The following is a 22,080-nucleotide window of genomic DNA, read 5'->3' as shown; positions in this document are numbered from 1 at the left end:
TTTTGTCTCTCCATTCATCCATTGATGAACATTTGGGTTACTTCAACCTCTTTGCTATTGTGCATGCTGTTACGAACATGAGTGTGTAAGTATCTCCTTAAGATCCTGCTTTCAGTACCTTTGGATATGTACCGAGAAGTGAGATTGCTGGCTCATATGGTAATTTTGTGTTTAATTTTTTAAGGAATTGGCTAAATTTTCCATAGCAGTTGTGCCATTTTACAATCCCACCAACAGTGCACAGGGGTTCCCGTTTCTCCACATTCTCACCAGCATTTGTTATTTTCTGTTTTTTTGATAGTAGCCATCCTAATTAATGAGCGTGAGGTGATACCTCATTGTGATTTTGATTTGCACTTCTCTAATGATCAGTGATGTTGAGCATCTTTTCTTATACTTCTTAGCCATTTGTATGTCATCTTTGGAGAAATGTCCAGTCAAGATCTTTGCCCATTTTTAAACTGAGTTATTTGGGTTTTTGTTGTTGGGTTTTAAGAGTTCTCTCTATATTTTGGATGTTAGCCTCTTGTCAGGTATGATTTGCGTTTATTCCCATTCTGTTGGTTGTCTTTTGACTCTTTGTGTCCTTTGATACATGAAAGTTTTTTTAAGTTTGAGGAGGTCATATTTGTCTATTTTTTGTTTTGTTGCCTGTGCTTTTGGCATCATATTCAAGAAATCATTGCCTACTCTTAATGCCATTCAGTTTTTCCTCTATGTTTTCTTCTAGGAGCTTTATAGTTTTGGGTATAATGTTCAGGCCTTTAATCCCCTTTGAGTTAATTTTTGTATATGGTGTATGATAAGATTCCAGCTTTACTCTTTTGCATGTGGATATCCAGTTTTCCCAGCACTATTTGCTGAAGAGACTGTCCCTGTCCCATTGTGTGGTTTTAGCATTCTTGTTTGAGATCATTTCATTTCACTGTATATGCAAGAGTATCTTTTTTTTTTTTTTTTTTTTGAGACGGAGTTTCGCTCTTGTTTGCTCAGGCTGGAGTGCAGTGGTGCAATTTCAGCTCACTGCAGCCTCCGCCTCCCAGGTTCAAACAAGTCTCCTGCGTCAGCCTCCAGGGTAGCTGGGATTACAGGTGCCCGCCACCACGACTGGCTAATTTTTTGTATTTTTAGTAGAGACGGCGTTTCGCCATGTTGGTCAGGCCTGTCTTGAACTCCTGACCTCGTGATCCACCTGCCTCGGCCTCCCAAACTTTAAACAATTTGATGTACTCTAAGGCACCCCTTGAGTAGCACCGGTACCTTGGGGTCCCTCAGTGCACAGTTTGGGAGCCATGGGGATAAGTAAATCTTGTACAAACTTGTTTCTTTCCTTTCTTTGAGGATATGGGAATTCAAATACGGGAATTGTATATTGCCAGATTTTCACTTCTTTTGATTTGCTGCCTTTTTTTCTTCTTGAGTCATCTTTGGCTCCTTTTTGGCTTCTCTTCCTATGGTCTAATTCTTGAACTTTCCTTTGCCAGTGATAGCATTTTTCTCTAAAGCAGCACTTCCTAGTAACAGTGCCTCCATTAGCTACACGGCAGTTTTCAGTACATGTAGGGAATATCTATTCCTTGCGCATCCAGACAAAAAATAGGCACAGCCATGGGAATTAGGATATCAGAATTCTGAAAACTGGTTGTTGCCAGACATTGATGGAGGCCAGCTGCGTACACAGCCCATGGTGCATTCGAGTGTACCATCTGAGTGGATTTCTAACTTTCTGATTGCTTCCCTTTACATGAAGTAACCCCTTTCTCACTGGAACCTTGCAAGCTGTGTGCCTGACTAGGCCCTTTTCTGATGCTGCTTTGGCCTCTGGGTAATGAGCAGGTTATCTCCACTTGGCTCCCCATCGCTTACACAGCCCCATAAGTGTGAGCTCACAGCTGTGGCTTAGCATTAGTGTGCTAGATTGTGTTTCACAGAAGCTCTTATATGCATAGATCCTTCCTTCTTTCCCTGTGTCCCTTGGTATTACTTCCAGCTGAACCCTTACTTTCCTGATTACTTATCAGCCTTTCAGGATTTACTCATGGAGTCTTCTGAAACAGAGACGCAACTAGGGATCTCCTGATGTGAAGATTATGAATTTGAGGAAGTTATCATGCTATCACCTAGTGTTTATTTGTCCTTTTGCATTTGTGCTTTCCTCTCAGCACAAGTAGAATAACGTGATTGTGCCACCATGTGGCCAGGCTGCCTCATCTTTCAAGTATTTCATATGGGTCCCAGATGACGTTCCACACAGAGAATGTTGTGAATTGCAGGCCCTAGTGGAGGTGAGGAAGATGTGCTGGAGACTCAGGACATACATAGACTTTCCCTCTCCTTACCTTGGACTCAGGGAGTTGAGTGATGGTTAAATATTGGTGTTAATACTAAGTTGTACAGGAAAATGGCTGCAGTTGTCTTACCTAGCTGGAGGTCTGGAATTTGTCCAGGGAAGACTTTCTAAACTCTGAGCAAGTCTGCTTGCAGGTCCTGTCCAGAGACTATCTGAGATAACATTTGCAGAACACGGTCCATGGTTGTTCATGTCCTCATGCTGGTGGTGGGCGGAACCAGAGGTGTTAGAGAAGCCAGCTGAGATTACCTGAGAGAGGTGCTTAGAATTATGAGGTTGCTAAGTTTACTTCTTTGGGTATCTTTATTTAGCTTCTTCCCTTTGGAGATTAACCAGTACAGGAAAAATTTTAGAGCTTGGTAATGTGTATTTAAAAAAAAAATTCCCTGATGTGCTTCAGCAGGGAATGAATGCTTCAAAAACACTGTTTACTTACTAAATTGAAACAATAGAAAAATGGCCTTTATTCATTCACATTCTGATATTTGATGGCTGTGTTGTTCTTAAGGAACTTGGGTTGTCAGACCTGTGAGTGCACTGGCTTGCAGACACCAGAGCTGATTAGTGAAGTACTGTTAAGCTGTTTTAGTGATAGTAGAGGGTTTGTGTTTTTGGGCTTTCATTTGTTTTTAGGATGCAGATAAACTGAAGAATCAGATGTATAGATATTAAAAAATTCATTATTGTATTTAAAGATACTAAATGGAAATACCTAAATAAAAATGTGTAGAGAGAGCTCATAGAAGCACACTAAATGGTGTATCATTAGGAATTCCACTCGGCTGTAAACCACAGGGTCCTAACTGTAGTGTGGTTGAATGCTAAAGGTTTTCTCACATGAAAAAAGTCACGATAAATAGGTGTTTCCTTGGTTTCTGTGGTTCAAGGAAGTTATATGTCTTCAGGTCTTTTGCCCTTTTTTTTGTGGTTCAAAGGTACCTGCTGAAGCTCCAGCAAGTATGCTCACGTTTTGAGCAGGAAGAATGAGTAGAAGACTTCTGTTTATATCTCACTGACCAAGAAAGACATATGGCTATCCTTGGCTGCAAGGGAGTCTGGGATATGCTACAATTAATTGGGCATATTATTGCTACTAATAAAATTTAAGTTATTTTTTAGTAAGACATAAAGGCTGAATGGATATTGGGAAAGCAGCTAACATCTCCACTACAGAAGTGTTTTATATTTCTTTTTACTTTGAAATAAGTCATCTCTCTTAGGGCCCAGTGTTATCTCTGATATGTTTTAGGATATATTGTAAAGTGAATTGAAAGTGATACAAGGACATTCTATTTCTGAATTTATGAAAAGTGAGGAAAGAGGTTATTAAAGAAACCAAAGACTGACACTACAAAATGTGGACGTCAGATGAGTTGCATGCTTTGAAAATTTGCGCAATGTATTCTCCTTCTTCATAAAGTCAGAGCTCTTTGGGAATGCTTACAGCATTCATGACTTTTGCAAACATTCCAGTCATCTTTGCTATTGAACTTCCTGTTCTTTTCCCCAGCATATTTTCCTATTTTTTCTCTCACATAGTAATGAATAGCAGAATGTGAGTGGATGAGAGTTTTGCTGACCTGTGGACTTTTCCTGTTGTTGTAAAGGAACTTTTTTTCAGGTTGTTGTAATTCTTAGTCCTCAATATGCATATGAATGCCAGGAGTTTTTTAGATAATAAATGTGAGTTTTTTGACTTTATATATTTTTTTAACAAGATCATTTCTTATTAAGGTAGTGGAGTGACCATTTGGCTCTTTCTAGAATTTTCTCTAAATGTAACTAATGGGTCAAATGAAAGAAAAACAGTCCTACCACTGTTTCTTTCCTTTTTCAATAAACTGTGATTGCAGGCAGTATCAGCCTACTGTGTCACCTCACAGTGAAACAGCACCAATTCCAGTACCTACTCAAATAAGGAATTATCAGCGCATAGAGCAGAATCTTACATCTACTGCCAGCTCAGGCACAAATGTACATGGTTCTCCAAGGTAAGTTAGTAACTTTTTTCTTGCTTAATTATTTTTCTTCTTCTTTAAAAAAAAAATTTATTGTTATTGGAAGATCTGTTAGTTTCCATGGCATAGTTAGTCTCTTACATGTGTGTATACTGGAAATGCATAAAATTGAATAAAAAAGTTTTATAATTGATAATTTAAATGATATTTAAGTTTAACTTGATAATATAGTATGATATGTATATATATATTTTATTTATATATGTTAGGTATACATGTGTATAGATACATATACTTATAAAGTATAATTAGTTTTAAGAATTGAGGAAGAACTTATTAAAAAAATGAAATCTCACCAGTTGTAGCAGATTATTTATGTATTGTTTACTTTTTCCCCAATCCTGAGACCTTACTAAGATCATATTAAAGGAATGACAAAGGTACAAGTCCACACAAACACATGAAATAAGAATAGATTATTCTTTTTTTTTTTCTTTTCTTTTCCTTTTTTTTTTTGTGCTTTAGAGATGGGGTCTCACTACGTTGACCAGGCTGGTCTTGAACTCATGGCCTCAAGCGATCCTCCCATCTCAGCCTCCCAAAGTGCTGGGATTACAGGTGTGAGCCACCATGCCTGGCCAAGCATAGATTATTCTTATTCTATTCAGTGAGAGAGAGAGTTCAGTAAATTTCTGGAAAACAGAAGGGGATAGAAGAATGGTACTTGATTTAGCATGGCAGACGTAAGTATGCATATAATCAGGGATTCTGATATAACGAGAATCACTGTGACCCACAGTATCCTCAGAGAGTACTAAATCTCAGAGAATTTGATAGAGTGAAGGGAGGAAATAGCACTTTGACTTCTGGTAACTAATTCTACATATATGTATAGTCATGGACATACTCTACATATACAGGCCTCTCCTGTGTATGAAATTGCATTTACACAAAGTTGTTAACTGTTACGATACCAAAGGATGAAAAAGAAGCCAAATGGCCGCCAGTAATGAACTAATTTATTATGATCCATCTCTGATAATGGAATATTACACACCTTCCATTCCACAAAGAGTGAAGGAGCTCCCTCTGTGCCAAAGTGGAAAGATTTCCAAGTTATAATATAAAATGAAAAAAGTGAAGTGATTAACAGTATATTATGCAGTGGTTCTCAAAGTTTATTCTGTGGATCCCTTCAGAGGGTCCATGAGATCAAAACTATTTTCATAATACAAATTAGGACATTATTTGCTTTTTTCATTGCATCGATACATGCACTGATAGTACAAAAAGCAAAGATGGATAAAGCTATTGGAACCTTTGCCTGAATCAGGGTGGTGGTACCCAAACAGTGCTATTAGTCTTTGTATTCTTCTCCACCACACACTTGCGGTACAAAGGAATGTCCTTAATGAGGCAGTAAAAATTAATATATTTCTTTGAAAATCTCAATCCTTGAGTAGGATGTACACATAAAGTACTTTTGCCGCATATTAGAGTAGTTTTCTCAGGAAAAGCACTGGTATGATTGTTCTAGTTCCAAGTTGAACTAGCTACTTTGTCATAGAGTACCTTTTTTACTTTAAAAAATGGCTGACAAACGATGGTTATGGGTATCAAGCAGCCATTTTGTCAAAAATGGTAAGTCCACTTTGAAGAATACAAGCGATGATAAATGTCAATGATAAAACTTGAGCTTTTAAGCAAAAATTAGAATGTTGGAGAAATTCAGTGGTCAATACAAGTTTGACAGCTTCTGTTAAACCTTGACAGGTGTTTCTTTTAAAATTGAGGGTGATATTTTGTTATGAATATTACTTTTTGATATTGTTTAATGTATCAATATTGGAATTATCTGCATAACTCAGTGAACCAATGTTTTCCAAATTACTAAATGGTTAAAAAAAATCATGCACAGGTAAAAGTTTCATTCAAAGTGCAAGATTCTTTGCAAAAGAATGGAGTCTCGCATAATGGAGTATGAGTTCATTAATCTGGTTTCAGATCCACGTTGCAGTCAACCTTTTAGCAACAACCACTTGCTGAATTTTGGTGTAGTATCAAAGAAGCATGTCACAGTTAACCTGAAAAGGCTACGAAAATATTCCTTCCTTTCACAGTTACACATCTGTGGAAGGCTGGATCCTCCTTATATACTTTACTCAAAATAACGTGTCTTACAACAGATTGAGTGCAGAAGCAATTGAGAATCCAAATGTCTTCTGTGAGCCATTAGAAATTTATAAAAATGTGTAAAATAATGCCATGCTTCTCACTAATTTATTTTGTTTTGGAAAATATGCTTATTTTTCATAATCTTATATTACATGGAATAAGCTTATTAATGAGTTAATAATTCTTAAAATTTCTCAGCTTAATTTTGAATACAGTAAATATCAATAGATAAAAGTTACATAAACAGAACTCTCTGAGGTCTTCAGTAATTTTTAAGAGTATAAAGAGGACCTAAGACCAAAAAGATTCCAAATGGTTGGTATGTAATATATCACCTTTGGTGTTAAAACATGGTGAAAATAAGAGTATAAATTTAGTTTGTTTTGTGTATGCATTAAGGAACTCTGGAAGAATACACTAGAAACTAAGAATCATGGTAACCTTTTGAATAGAATTGGGGAAGTGTTGGGAATTAGGCAAATAGAAATAGAAAATGAGAGGGAGACCTCACTCTTTTATGGATCTTATAATTGTTCCACGTGACTATATTACATATTTCTGAAAACTACGCCATGGCATATTGTTAGGAAGTTTCACAAAATGCAGGAATAAAGAGAGAGTTCTAGAACCTTTTATAAAAGGAATAATTTACTTTTCAGATCTGCAGTGGTGCGAAGGTCCAACACCAGCCCCATGGGCTTCCTCCGGCTGGGATCATGCTCCCCGGTGCCAGCAGACACAGCACAGACAGTTGGACGAAGGCTCTCCACTGGGTCTTCTAGGCCTTACTCACCTTCCCCTTTGGGTAAGGAGAGTTTAAAAACAGTTGTTTTCAACCTTTTTTTCACTGTAATAAATCTGACGTTACACATTCTCTTTAGGAACGTTGGCTCATGATGGCGGTGATTCTCAGCTGATTGGAGGCCATACCCCATCCTTCCATCTTTACCCCAATCCCAACTCCCTCTTTTCTTTTTTTCTTTTTCTTTTTCTTTCTTTATTTGAGACAAGGTCTCACTCTGTTGCCCAGGCTGGAGTGCAGGGGCATGATCTCGGCTCACTGCAGCCTCTGCCTCCTGGGTCCAAAGGAGCTTTCCACCTCACCCTCCCAAGTAGCTGGAACTACAGGCGCATGCCACCACACCCAGCTAATTATTTTTATTTTTTTATTTTTATAGAGGCAAAGTTTCATTATGTTACCCAGGCTGGTCTCGAGCTCCTGGGCTCAAGCGATCCACTCGCCTTGGCCTTCCAAAGTGCGGGGGTTATAGGTGTGAGCCACTGCATCCGGCCCCAACTTCTTTTTGAGAATCTCTGTATAAAAGTGTTAGGATCTCTACTGAAAATACAATAATATAAATGTAACTTATGTATAAAAAGCATCTCCTTTGGGATTGGGCTCTGAATCTGAATGCAAAGTCAGAAACCCTAGGTTGAAGTGCATAAAATGCCTTTTCTATTTATCACTCATACTTATAAGGATTACTGTATAGCAGCTCTGGGTCACAATTACCAGAAACCTTCCAGTTCCAGTAGGCATGTGGTGGCAGCTTCGTTACAGATCTTCCCACTTCTCCTGGTACTGTAATAAGGAGAATGCCAATACAAACAACACCAGCAACAACAAAAACCCTACCAAAAGGAGAAACAAACCGTATACCATATCTTCAGTGAAACCAAGAGACAGAAATAAAAGCTCAAACTCCAGAAATATGTGTAAGAGAGCCAAAGCCACTGAGACTACAGCAGCTGTATGAGAGGCGGCATTGAGGTGGTGGGAAGAACAGGTGGTGCACACAGGGCCCAGGGGTGGCAGATCTCAAAACTGCAAAAAAAGTACTTCCAGGCGAGGACCCCACCTTCAGTCAGAACTGCTGAAGTAAGACTAAGATGGAACAGGAAGAAATCTGAAGAGACAGAAAGAGAAGGGCTTTCCTCAGGAGCCCTATTTAAAACAAGACAAAACACACAATGATAGTGTTAAAAAAGGAAAAAAGTTTAAATTGCCACATTACCTGTTGCAATGGTTTCAAAGCTGTTTTTAGACGAAAAATCTTTGAATAAAATTTTGGCCCTTTCTCACCCATGCAGCAGCCCCTGAGGTACTTCAGGGTCTCCAAAGACAAGGTCCAAATCTCATTCTTGCACACAAGAATAAAGCTCTTCCCTAAGGATCTGATCTCTGCCTGCTGCCTGATCTTTGTAGACATATGTTTGTCATCTGCTTAAACTCCCCTGAAGCCTTCTCTAACTCTCTCTCTATGTTAGTTTTAGTTCTCAGAGAAATGGATGCATAGAACATACTAGATATACAAGAGAGTGACTTGGGGAAACTCCTGTGAAGAATGAAGGGGAGGAGCAGGAGGAAGCAGGGAGGGCCCTCAGACCAAACATAGGTCCAACACCTGGAAAAGGAGGGCAGGAAGGAGGAAGAGCTGGCCAGGAAGAGTCTCAGACTGTGATGTAGGTCTAAGAAGGTTTCAGCCAGACTGAAGGAGTAGCCCCAAGCACTGGATTGTCTTGTTAGAGGAATTCCCTGACCTGCTTCAACAAGCCTGAATTAGTGCCCCACCATGTGCAGTCACTGGCTGGGAACAGCTCCTGGGGGAAGCCTAGCCTTGGCACCAGTGTGGTAGACCAGAGGGACTGCAGCTGGGGCTGTCTGTTAGCCGTGCCCTGCAGTTCCCCAAGCCCGGACACTTTGTACAAACTCTTTGTACTTATCTGTCTTATGGACATACTTGTTAGGAGCATTTGTTTGTTTATGTGGCTTTTCTTCCCCTAATGTTCTTGTTTCAAGGCAGATTATACGATACTTTTTATCCTAGTGTGCAGCGCCCAGCAGATTGGTCCTCTGGTAAATGTTAGTTGAACCAAACCTTTGTTCCTTAAAATTTTCTAACCAGTAATTTACTGTGTAATTTGTGCATGTGTTGCCTGTTGCTGTCTTTTATTGGTTTGGGATATTTTTCTTCCTTTCCCCATCTGGTTTTGTTTTTTTTTTTTTTTTTTTTTTTTTTTTATGTAGTTGGTACCATTCCTGAGCAGTTTAGTCAGTGCTGCTGTGGGCATCCTCAGGGCCATGACTCCAGGAGTAGAAACTCCTCAGGTAGGAGAATGTATTTGGTTTATTAATAATTTGAATTGTATTATAAATGGATTTGAGCTGTGTTTTTCTAGTCTTATCAAAGAACAGAATTGATGTGAATTATCTCCTCTGCCATCCTGATTTTTAGAATCTTGGTCTAATGTGGTTTAACATATCATAAAGCTAATCTAATACCTCCTTTTGAATATGAGATTCCTTAATGAAAGTGAGTCTTAGGAATTAAATAATTTGGCTAAGTTTTGGTTATTTTCACATAGATAATGAAAATTATTTACGAAGTGAAATTTCATTACTTTAATACTATTGATTAATACCTTTTTTTTTTTTTAATTGGAGTCTCGCTCTGTCGCCTAGACTGGAATGCAGTGTCATGATCTTGGCTCACTGCAACCTCTGCCTCCTGGGTTCAAGCGATTATTCTACCTCAACCTCCCAAGTAGCTGGGACTACAGGCGAGCGCCACCATGCCCGGCTAACTTTTGTATTTTTAGTAGAGATGGGGTTTCACCATATTGGCCAGGCTAGACTTGAACTCCTGACCTTGTGATCCTCCTGCCTTGGCCTCCCAAAGTGCTAGAATTACAGGTGTGAACCACCGTTTCGGAATGATTAATACTGTTTTTGGTAAGAGCCATGAGTCAGCATCAGATAAAATAATATAGTTTTTTTTTATTATATGTATATGCCTGAAAATATATGTGTGAATCGCAGCTTTATAAGTTAAATTCTATTGTATGGATATTTGAGGAGTTGACCAGTTAGAGGACTCCTGTGTTACTTAGAAAAGCACTCTTTAACGAAGCTTAAATAACTTTAGTCAGACCATAAGATTTTAACACGAATTTATTTTTATAAAGCGCAGTAAAATTAAATATCAAGTTTGGAATGAGGTGAAGCCAGGAGTGGTCAACAGCAAAGCTTTTGTTGGTTTCTGTTTTTAGAATAATGATGGTTAGGTCACTAAGAATATTTGCATGCTCTTAATGTTAATTCTTGATAGTTTGGCTTCTAAGAAACTCCAAAGAGTGTGTAACTGGAGTCAAGGATTAGTGGACCTTGGGTTGGCAACAACAAGGTTTGTAGGGGGGAAAAGGGGGCCTTATCTCCTAGACTCTTGATTTGGTTTCCCCTGAGAGGCAAGGATATCTGCAGGCAAGTGTTTTCTTTGTGAGAGTATGGATGCTTTCGGTTTTTAGTGTGTAATTTAATGGACAAAGTACAGAAAATCCACATGCTTGTTATTTTTACACAAAGTAAAATCTGGGAAAGGTCTGTTATCTTATGATCTTCTTTCCTACACATTATATTTGTTTATTTTGTTTTTTTTTGAATAAGGAGTTATTTTGGGTTAGTTTGAGTTTTCTTTTAGTTGCTGTGTGAGAAAAGAGAATAATTACATAGATTTACCAAGGTATGTAATCATATAGAGTAAAAATCATCCTGTTCAATGTAGGTTTTTGTTGTATTCATTAACTTTAATCACTAACGATATTGCTCTCTTTGGTGCTAATCACACCTTGCATTAATCTGAGTTATTTACTAGCTACTGATTAAAAACAGCGAGTAACCCATAATCATTAAAATCTGTCTCCTGAGAATATGAACAATGGATTTGTTTTGCAAAGGATGGCAGAAAAATAGTCTCTTGCCAAGTAAATCACTTTTAGAATGTCTTATGAAAAATAAGATATTTATCAGAATTCTCATTTTAAAAGTTGTTTTCTTAATTTTACATTTTTACACTGCACTTCTTCACTTTGGGTTAACGTTACATTTGTTTTCTTGTTAGGTTCTCCAGTGCCACAAGCTCAGTCACCACAGTCCCTCTTATTGGGTGCTAGACTGCAGAGCGCCCCCACCCTCACTGACATCTATCAGAACAAGCAGAAGCTCAGAAAACAGCACTCCGACCCCGTGTGCCCAACCCATGCTGGGGCTGGGTACAGCTACTCACCTCAGCCCAGCCGGCCTGGCAGCCTTGGAACTTCTCCCACCAAGCACTTGGGGTCCTCTCCACGGAGTTCTGACTGGTTCTTTAAAACTCCTTTGCCAACAATCATTGGCTCTCCTACTAAGGTGTGTTTATTAAACCCTTTTGTAGGTTAGGAACTAGTATAGTACTTTATGGAAAGGATTCATTATGAGAAGAGCTATAATTTATTTATTTCATTTTTTGAAACAGAGTCTTGCTTTGTTGTCCAGGCTGGAGTACAGTGGTGCAAGCTCAGCTCACTACAACCTCTGCTTCCCAGGTTCAAACCATTCTGGTACCTCAACCTCCTGAGTAGCTGGGATTACAGGCATGTGCCACCTTGCCCAGCTAATTTTTTTTGCATTTTTAGTAGAGATGGGGTTTCACCATGTTGGCCAGTCTGGTCTTGAACTCCTGGTCTCAAGTAATCCGCCTGCCTCAGTCTCCCAAAATGCTAGAAGTACAGGTGTGAGCCACTGCTCCTGGCAAATAATAGCTATAATATAATGAACACTTTCTATGTGCCAGATGCAATGTAAGTACTTCACTTGCAGAATTCTTTTTGTGTATGATCCCATTTAATCCTGATAAAAGGAAATTGAGGCTGAGAGAGTTTAAATGAACTGTGCAAGGTCACTCAAGCTGTAAATAGAGCTGCCAGTGTTTGAATCTGGGTTTGACTGATGCCAGAGTCCATACTCCTGCCAGGTCTGACTTGCAGACCCTGACGAAGCAGTGGATGAAAAAATGCACTCCAACACAGACATCCAGTGAAGGAGTGGGCTAGGGGACCGGGCCGTTCACAGAAAGAGTTGTAGCCGCCATGGCTCTGACATGCTAGTGCTGCAGGCATTTATTTAGTACAGATTTAATGACAAAGGCCTTGAGTCAACATACTTGTGGGTAATTGCGTGTAGATGATTAAAGGCCAGGTTCCAAGGCCTAAGTAAACTAACTTATCTAGATCAGTTTTTTTTCATCCCCTTGTTAGCTAACCTAACCTGTCAGGCACCGGATAAGAGAAGCTGGCTGCCTTCAGCCAAATCCTAGCTTTTGTAAAACCTCTCGGCCTTCCAAGAAGGTTTGCATCTTTCTACAATTTTTCCCACCACCCTGACCAATACTTTTGACTACTGGGTCACACAAACCTGCCATTACTGAATAGTTGATGCATCATATTAACTAGTTTACATATATATCTCTTTAGACCACAGCTCCTTTCAAAATCCCTAAAACGCAAGCATCTTCCAACCTGTTAGCCTTGGTTACTCATCATGGGCCTGCTGAAGAACAATCCAAAGATGGGAATGAGCCACGGGAATGTGCCCATTGCCTCTTAGTACAAGGAAGTGAGAGGCAGCGGGCTGAGCAGCAGAGCAAGGCAGTGTTTGGCAGGTAAAAGACTGTTTCCATTCTAGCCTTAAACATGAAAACTGTAATAGTAAAACAAATAGATTTCTATTATAAAAGCAGCAAGACTACATTAGTATAGCAGGTGATTTATGCCATATGGTTATTGATATGTACTGCATACATTTAGAATCTCTGAAAACCATAGATGCTTCCTGTAACTGTGTAAGTACATAGTTCTTCCTGAACTTCTTGAATATTCTATTTCTGTCCTTTATTTTTATTATTGAAGTTTATCTCTACCCTGAATTGTTTGGTATCTATTTCTTGTTTCCTCATTCTCTAACTTCCTATTAACCCTTCTAGTTTTAAAAAGTGTAGTTTTCCTTTATTAAAAACATCACCATTCTTTTTAGATCTGTCAGTACTGGGAGGTTATCAGATCAACAAGGAAAGACTCCTATAGGTGGACATCAGGGCAGCACAGACAGTTTAAATACAGAACGACCAATGGATATAGGTAAGAAAAATGAAGTTTCTTTTTAGGCACATAATTTGCTAGCATATGTATTAGTTTCTTACTGCTGTTGTAACAAATCACCACGTGCTTGGTGGCATAAAACAACACAAATGTATTATTTTACAGTTCTGGATGTCATACCTATCCTCTCATCTTCCTTCTCAGTAGCCCATTCACAGCAGGAGCTTATTCAGTATCTTGATGAGCAGCAGCCTGTGAGTTATTAATAGAAGGAGTTCTGACAAAGATTATTTTTTTTTTGTCAGTAGGATAATACTGGTCAAAGTTTGGCCTAAACCTACATGTACTCCTGAGCATTTACTTTACAGTAACTGGATTTTGTAAAGACCCATACGTCACTGAGACCCCTGAACCTTTCGGAGTTGCTCCAGAGACTGTATGTTCATAACCACCCATACATATCTAGATTACTTGGCCTGCGTGTCAAAAAACAAAAACAAAATGCAGGTTCTAGACTCTTAATTCCGTATTCCAGACTTGCTTGCTTAAATTTTCTGGGGGTTTTTAGGAGTCAATATATGTAATACACTCCCAGGTGATTATTGTGGACACTCAAATTTGAGAATCACTATTGTAATCTTGTTTTTTTTCTCTATGATTTTTTAATTTTCCCCACTAGCATCCAAAGGAAGAAATATCTGAGCCAGCATGGTTTCTAAACCAAAGAGAATACTGTAGGATTTAATATTTCACTGTACTCTCTTCTTCCCTTCAGTTTCCAAAGAGAAGTCTGATATAATTCTTACCCTTCTTCTCTATAGGTGAGGTGTGTTTTTGTCTTTGGCTTATTTCAGAATTTTCTCTTTGTCTTTGATTCTCTGAAGTTTGAATATGATATGCTTAGATGCAGATTTTTTCATATTCATTCTGCTTGGTGTTTTCTGTTTCCTAGGTCTGTGGTTTGATTCTGTCATTAATTTTGGAAGTTTTTCAGCCATTATTACTGCTTTGAATGTTTCTTCTGCTTTTCTCTCTCATTCTTCTGGTATTCCCATTAAGTATATGTTCCACTCTTAGAGTTAGCCCATTGTTCTTAAGAGTCTCATGCTCTGCTGACTGAGCTAGCCGGGCACTGGCTCCATTGTTCTTAGTCTGTTCTTTTTTCTTCTTCTTCTTCTTTTCATTCTTCTTTCTCTTTGCTTTTTGGTTGAGGAAGTTTCAGAAAGATATTGACATATCTTTAATCTCACTGATTCTTTCCTTGGCAAAGTCCAGTCTACTGATGAGCCCATCAAAGGCATTCTTTGTTTCTGTTAGCGTGATTTTGATTTTTAACATTTCTTTTAGACTCTTTTTGAGTCTATATTACCTATCTGTTCTTGCATGTTGTCCACTTTTTCCATTAGAGCTCTTAGTATATTAATTATCATTACTTTAAATTCCCAGTGTGATATTAATTCCAGTATCTCTGCCATATGTGAGTCTGGTTCTGATGTTTGACTTGCTCTCTCTTTTCAAACTGTGTTTTTGCCTTTTAGCATGCCTTTTAATTGAGGCTGAGTATGATATACTTTGTTTAAAAACTGAGTTAAGTAGGCCTTTAGTATGAGGTTTTTTGTTTATCTGGCCCAGAGTTAAGCTTTATTTAGTGTTTGCTGTAGCTGTGGGTATCAGAGGCTAAAATTTTCTCTGGTATCCTTGTTTTTGTCTCTCCTGTTGTCTTTGGGTTTCCCTATACATTCCTTAAATTGCATCTGGACCTTGCCTAACTGCATTTTCTTCTGACAGCGTTATAATTCTAATTTTAAAAGTGTAAGATGTAGCTCTTACACTTACGTCTGTGGTCCAGTTTGACTTAATTCTTATGGATGATGTGGTCAAGGGATCCAGCTTTATTCTTTTGGATGGGCTATTCCGTGGTCGCAGCACCATTGAAGATTATTCTTTCCCTGTTGTGTTGTTTTGCTAGCCTTGTCAGAAATTGGTTGACCATTGATAGGGTTAGGTTTTGTGTCCCCACCCAAATCTTTTTTTTTTTTTTTTTGAGACGGAGTCTGGCTCTCTTGCCCAGGCTGGAGTGCAGTGGCCGGATCTCAGCTCACTGCAAGCTCCGCCTCCCGGGTTTACGCCATTCTCCTGCCTCAGCCTCCCGAGTAGCTGGGACTACAGGCGCCCGCCAACTCGCCCGGCTAGTTTTTTGTATTTTTTTTAGTAGAGAGGGGTTTCACCATGTTAGCCAGGATGGTCTCGATCTCCTGACCTCGTGATCCGCCCATCTCGGCCTCCCAAAGTGCTGGGATTACAGGGTTGAGCCACCGCGCCCGGCCGTCCCCACCCAAATCTTATCTTGAATTGTAATTCCCTTAATTTCCATGTGTCAAGGGACAGACCAGGTGGAGGTAATTGAATCATGGGGCAGTTTCCCCATGATGTTCTGGTGATAGTGAGTTCTCACGAGATATGATGGGTTTATAAGGGGGCTCTTCCCCACTTTGCTCGGCATTTCTCCTTCCTGCTGCCTTGCCAAGAAAGTGCCTTGCTTCCCCTTTGCCTTCCACCATAATTGTAGGTTTCCTGAGGCCTCTCCAGCCATGCTTAACTGTGAGTCAATTAAACCTCTTTCCTTTATAAATTTCCCAGTCTCGGGCGTTATTTATAGCAGTAGGAAAACGAACTAATACAACCATAAATATGTTTATCTCTGGACTCAACTATTTCATTGATACATATGTCAATTCATGCTGGTACCATACTACCTTGATTACTGTAGCTTCGTCTTAAGTTTCGAAATCAGGAAATAGGAGTTTTCTTTTTTGTTCTTTTCAAGATTGTTTTGGTTATTAGGGGTGTCTTTGAGTTTCCATATGAATTTTTGCATGATCTTGTCAGTTTCTGTAGAGAGACTGGCTGGGTTTTTGATGGAGATTGCATTATTAGATCAATTTAGTGAATATTGAAATCTTTCTTAGTCCATTTTGTGCTGCTATAACAGAACAGCTGAGACGACATAATTTATAATGAACAGAAATTTACTTTCTTACCATTCTGTAGGCTGAAAGTCCAAGATCAAGGCACTTACTCTGGTGAGAGTCTTGCTGCTTCGTCACATAGTGGAAGGCAGAAGGGCGGGAGAGGGCTTGTCCTTTAACCTCAAGTCCTTTTATAATGGCATTAATCCATTCATGAGGGCTTTTGGGTCTTGTTTCCTCTTAGTCTGGTCAAAGGTTTGTTAATTTTATTTATCTTTTCAATAAATCAACTTTCATTTCCTTGATCTTTTGTATTGTTTTCTTAGTTTCAATTTTGTTTGTGTCCTGATTTTTATTATTTCTCTTCTTCTGGTAATTTTAGGTTTGGTTTGCTCTTGCTTTTCTAGTTCTTTAAGATGCATTGTTAGGTCGTTTGAAGATTTCTTCTTTTTTGATGTGTAAGCACTTTTAGCTATAAATTTCCCGCTTACCACTGCTTTCACTGTAATCCCAAAGGTTTGGTGTGTTGTTTCCATTATTATTTGTTTCAATAAATTTTTCAATTTCCTTCTTTCTTCATTGACCCACTGGTCATTCAGGAGCATATTGTTTAATTTCCGTGGATTTATATAGTTTCCAAAATACCTCTTATTAATTTCTAGTTTTATTTCATGGTGGTCAGAGAAGATACTTGATATTATTTCAAAAAAATTTTTTGTGTGTGTGTGTGTAAACGGGGTATTGCTGGAGTGCAGTGGCATGATCTTGGTGCACTGCAATCTCCACCTCCCAGATTCAAGCGATTCTTGTGCCTCAGCCTCCCTTGTTGCTGGGATTACAGGTGTGTACCACCATGCCTGGCTAATTTTTGTAATTTTTTTTTTTTTTCTTTTAGAGAGTTTCACTCTGTTGCCCAGGCTGGAGTACAGTGCTGCAATCTTGGCTCACTGCAACCTCCTCCTGGATCCAAGTGATTCTCCTGCCTCAGCCTCTTGAGTAACTGGAACCATGGGTATGTGCCACCATACCCAGCTTTTTTTGTATTTTTAGTAGAGACGGGGTTTCACCATGTTGGCCAAGCTGGTCTGGAACTCCTGGCCTCATGTGATTGCCTGCCTCAGCCTCCCAAAGTTCTGGGATTATAGGCTTGAGCCGCTGTGCCCACCTACTTTTTGTAATTTTAGTAGAGACAGGATTTTGCCATGTTGGCAAAGCTGGTTTCGAACTCCTGGCCTCAAGTGATCTGCCCGCCTCGGCCTCCCACAGTGCTGCAACTACAGGTGTGAACCACTACACCGGCCATTGTTGTTGTTGTTTAATGTTTTATGACTTGTTTTGTGACCTAACATATGGTCTATCATTGAGAATGATCCATATCCTGAGTGGAATGTATATTCTGCAGCCATTGGGTGAAACGTTCTGTAAATATCAATTAGGACCTATAGTGCAGATTAAGTCTGATGTTTCTTTGTTGATTTTCTTCTGGATGATCTATCCAAGTGTGAAAGTGGGGCCCTGAAGTTTCCAGCTATTATTGTATTGGGGTCTATCTCTGTCTTTAGCTCTAATAATATTTACTTTATATATCTGTATGCTCCAGTGTTGGGTGCGTATATATCTACAGTTGTCATATCCTCTTGCTGAATTGACCCCTTTGTCATTATATAATGACCTTTGTCTTTTTTTATGGTTTTTGTCTTGAAATCTATTTTGTCTGATGTAAGTATAGCTACTCCTGCTCTTGTTTAGTTTCCATTGTGTGGAATATCCTTTTCATCCTTTTATTATCAGTCTATGTGTGTCTCTCTATAGGTGAAGTGTATTTCTTATAGGCACCAGATAGGTGGGGCTTATTTTTTTAATCCATTCAGCCACTCAATGTCTTTTAACTCATACTGAAGAGTTTAGTTCATTTATATTCAATGTTTGTATTGGTAACTAAGGACTTAATCCTGCCATTTCGTTGTTTTCTGGTCTTCTTTTTCCTTCCTTCCTTCCTCCCGCCCTCCTTGCTTTTAGTGAAGGTGATTTTCTCTGGTGGTATCACTGAATTTCTTGCTTTCTATTTTTTGTGTATCCAGTATATGTTTTTTTATTTGAGGTTACCATGAGCTTGCAAATATTATCCATTAATTCGATTTAATTTAATTTTTTTATTTTTGAGATGGAGTTTTGCTGTTGTCACCCAGACTGGAGTGCAATGGCACGATCTTGGCTCACTGCAACCTCTGCCTCCTCGGTTCAAGTGATTATCCTGCCTCAGCCTCCCAAGTAGCTGGGATTACAGGCGCCTGCCACCACACCCGGCAAATTTTTGTGTATTTAGTAGAGACGGAGTTTCACCATGTTTGCCAGGATAGTCTCAAACTCCTGACCTCAGGTGATTCACCTGTCTTGGCCTCCCAAATTGCTAGGATTATAGGCGTGAGCCACTGCTCCTGGCCCCAGTGCATTATTTTAAAGTGATGACAACACTGATTGCATAAACAAGCAATAAGAAAACTAAAAATACTGTAATTTTATCTCCTTACTTCTTAACTTTTTGTTGTTTCTCTCTACATGTTATTGTACTGTCTACCTTTTGAAAAGTTGTAGTTATTATTTTTGATCAGGTCATTGTTTAGTCTTTCTACTTAAGGCCAAGAACCCTTAGACTTGTCCTTTTGCAGCTATTTTTTTAGATCTTGTAGGCTTCCTTCATTCTTTTTCATTTTTTTCTTTTGTTTCCTCTGTATTTTCAAATAGCCTATTTTCATAGCTCACTAATTCTTTCTTCTGCTTGATCAATTCTGCTATTAAGAGACTCCAGTGCATTCTTCAGTATGTCAGTTGCATTTTTCACCTCTGGAATTTTTACTTGATTCTTTTAATTATTTCAATCTGTGTTAGATTTATCTGATAGAATTTTGAATTTCTTCTCTATGTTATCTTAAATTTCCTTGAGTTTTCTCAAAACAGCTATTTTGAATTCTCTGTCTGAAAGGTTATATATCTCTGTTTCTCCATGATTGGTCCCTGGTGCCTTATTTAGTTTACTTGGTAGGTTCATGTTTTCCTGACTGGTCTTGATGTAGATTTTTGTCCATGTCTGGGCATTGACATGTTAGGTATTTACTGTTGTCTTTACAATCTGGGCTTTGCAATCTGTACCCATCCTTCTTGGGGAGACTTTCCAGGTATTTGACGGGACTTGGGCTCTAAGCCCAATAATGCTGTAGTTCTTGCAGACTTGTAGACTTGGATAAGATCCAGAAGAATTCTATGGATTACCAGGTAGAGACTTTTGTTCTGTTCCCTAACTTTTTATCAAAAGGTGAGCAACTAATGGCGTGTCTCTTTCTATGCTGAGCTGCTTGGAAGTGGGGGTGGGGTGATGTAAACACCCCTGTGGCCACCACCACTGGAACCACCTGGTTCAGACCTGAAGCCAGCACAGCCCTGGGTCTTGCCCAAGGCCCTTTATAACCACTGCCTGGCTACCACCTATGTTCGCTCAAGCCCCAGGACTTAAAATCAGCAGGTGGTGAAACCAGCCAGGTTTGTGTCCTTCCTTTCAGGGCAACAAGTTCCCCAGGCTCCAGGCGTGTCCAGAGATGCTATCTGGGAGTCAGGGATAGGAATTTAAAAACCTTAAAAATCTACCTGGTGTCCTATCCTACTGTAGCGAAGCTGCCACTCAAAACCACAAGACAAAGTCCTTCCCAGTCTTTCCCGCCCTTACCACAGGCAGAGGAACCTATCCCTGTGGCCATAACCACCACTGGCCCACAAGGAGTTCTGCCAGGCCACCACTGATGTTAACTTAAGGCCCAAAGGGCTCTTCAGTCAGCGTGTACTGAGTGCTACTAGGCCTAGGACCCCACCCTTCAGGGCAGGTCCATAAATGTCCAAGAGCCTAGGCCTAGATTTGGGAACCCCAAGAGCCTGCTTAGTGCTCTATCCCATTGTGATCAAGCTACTACCTGAAGCCACCATGTCTAGAGTCTCACCCAAGGCCCAAGCATGCTCCCTGGGTAGTGGTTATTGCTTACTCAGGGCCTGAGGACTCTTCAGTCAGTAGGTGATGAATCTTGCCAAGACTGGGTCTTTTTTTTTCAAGGCCAGTGAGTTCCCTTCTGGCTCAGGGTGTGTCTAGAAATGTCAACAGGAACTCGGGCCTGGGATGGGGGTCTCACGACTCTGCACGGAGTCAGTCCTACTGTGGCTGAGCCTAGTATCCAAGACGCAAGAGAAAGCCCTTTTTACCTTTCTCTCTTGTCCTCAAGCAGAAGGAAGGAGTCACTTTTGTTGCTGTGAGCTGCGCTGCCTGGGTTTGGGAGGAGGAATGGCACAAAACCTCACTTAGAAGCCCTGTCTGATGTCTCCCTAAGTCGTGCCCCAATCCACTGACTCTAAGCCCAGCACAGAACCAGGATTTGGCTAGGAATTACATTCCTTGACTGCCTTTCAAGTTCAATCCTAGACTGCCTTTCAAGTTCACTTTGAACCCAGAGCGCTTCAGCTTGTGGTGGCGAGGCTTGCAGAAACTCACATTCTGGCCACTCAGATGGGCACTTTCCCTCTAGCTACAGCTGGTCTAAGTGCTCCCTCTGTGGGCGGATACCAGCTGAGTTCAGAATGATTTTGTTTTGCGCTATGACAGGGCAGCACTGAGTTCAATGTGCAGTCCCCAAATTGCTGCACTCTCCCTCCCCCAAGTACACAGATTATTTCTTCACTACACACAGCCACTGCCAGGGGAGTGGCAGAGGGTGGTGCTGGCAATTCAAGACTACCTTTCCTACCCTCCTCAGTGCTGCTTTCAGTGATACGAAGTTAAAACCAGGTACTGTGATTACTCACCTGAGTTTTGGTTCTTATAAAGGTGCTTTATTGTGTGCAAATTTTGGGGGGGTGTGTTGTACAATTGGTGGAGGCTTCTATTTTGCCATCTTACTCTGGTTTGTAATTTTATGTCTTTGAAAAGAAGCTGAGATAACAAAAGAAAGCAAGTATGTGTTTATAGTTTGTTATATTAACTTTCTTATTTATCATTTCTGGTTCTCTTGATTTGTTTTTGTTTTTGTGGATTTGATTTACCATCTGGTGTCATTTCCTTACCCTAATACAGTTTTAATCCCATCTGACTCCTTTATGTTATTATTATCAAATATATTTCTGGCTGGGTGCAGTGGCTCGCTCCTGTAATCCCAACACTGTGGAAGGCTGCAGCAGGAGGATCACTTGAGCTCAGGAGTTCGAGGCTGCAGTGAGCTATGGACACACCACTGCCCTTCAGCCTGGGTGACAGGTGGAGACCCAGTCTCTAAAAAAATAAAAAGTAAGGCCAGGCGCGGGGGCTCACGCCTGTAATCCCAGCAGTTTGAGAGGCCAAGGCGGGTGGATTACAAGGTCAAGAGATCGAGACCATCCTGGCCAACATCATGAAACTCCGGCTCTACTAAAAATACAAAAATCAGCTGGGCGTGGTGGCACCCACCTGTAATCCCCGCTACTCGGAAGGCTGAGGCAGGAGAATCAGGAGGCGGAGGTTGCAGTGAGCCAAGATCTCGCCAGTGCACTCCAGCCTGGCGACAGAATGAGATTCCATCTCCAAAAAATAATAATAATAATTAAATGAACTTTACATTTCTATATGCTATAGACCTGACAATGCAACTGTATACATGTTTTATACAGTTGCTTTTTAAATCAGTTAACAGAAGAACTATACAGT

General features: G+C 39.9%; 1 protein-coding gene across 2 annotated transcripts in view; it reads left to right on the top strand.

Moving 5' to 3' along the window:
- ULK2 (unc-51 like autophagy activating kinase 2) overlaps nt 1–22,080 on the top strand; it is a 55,579-nt gene that overhangs the window by 17,182 nt on the left and 16,317 nt on the right. For both annotated transcript variants that reach the window (XM_017861977.1, XM_017861976.1), the window contains 6 exons: nt 4,204–4,341; nt 7,143–7,288; nt 9,512–9,592; nt 11,382–11,668; nt 12,772–12,959; nt 13,331–13,434. In XM_017861977.1, the coding sequence (XP_017717466.1) occupies nt 4,204–4,341; nt 7,143–7,288; nt 9,512–9,592; nt 11,382–11,668; nt 12,772–12,959; nt 13,331–13,434 (944 nt within the window). The remainder of the gene's footprint in view (nt 1–4,203; nt 4,342–7,142; nt 7,289–9,511; nt 9,593–11,381; nt 11,669–12,771; nt 12,960–13,330; nt 13,435–22,080) is intronic.

Source organism: Rhinopithecus bieti, unplaced genomic scaffold (assembly GCF_001698545.2).
Source record: "Rhinopithecus bieti isolate Rb0 unplaced genomic scaffold, ASM169854v2 scaffold_63305, whole genome shotgun sequence".
NCBI lineage: Eukaryota > Metazoa > Chordata > Mammalia > Primates > Cercopithecidae > Rhinopithecus > Rhinopithecus bieti.
This window is presented reverse-complemented; position numbering and strand designations above follow the sequence as displayed.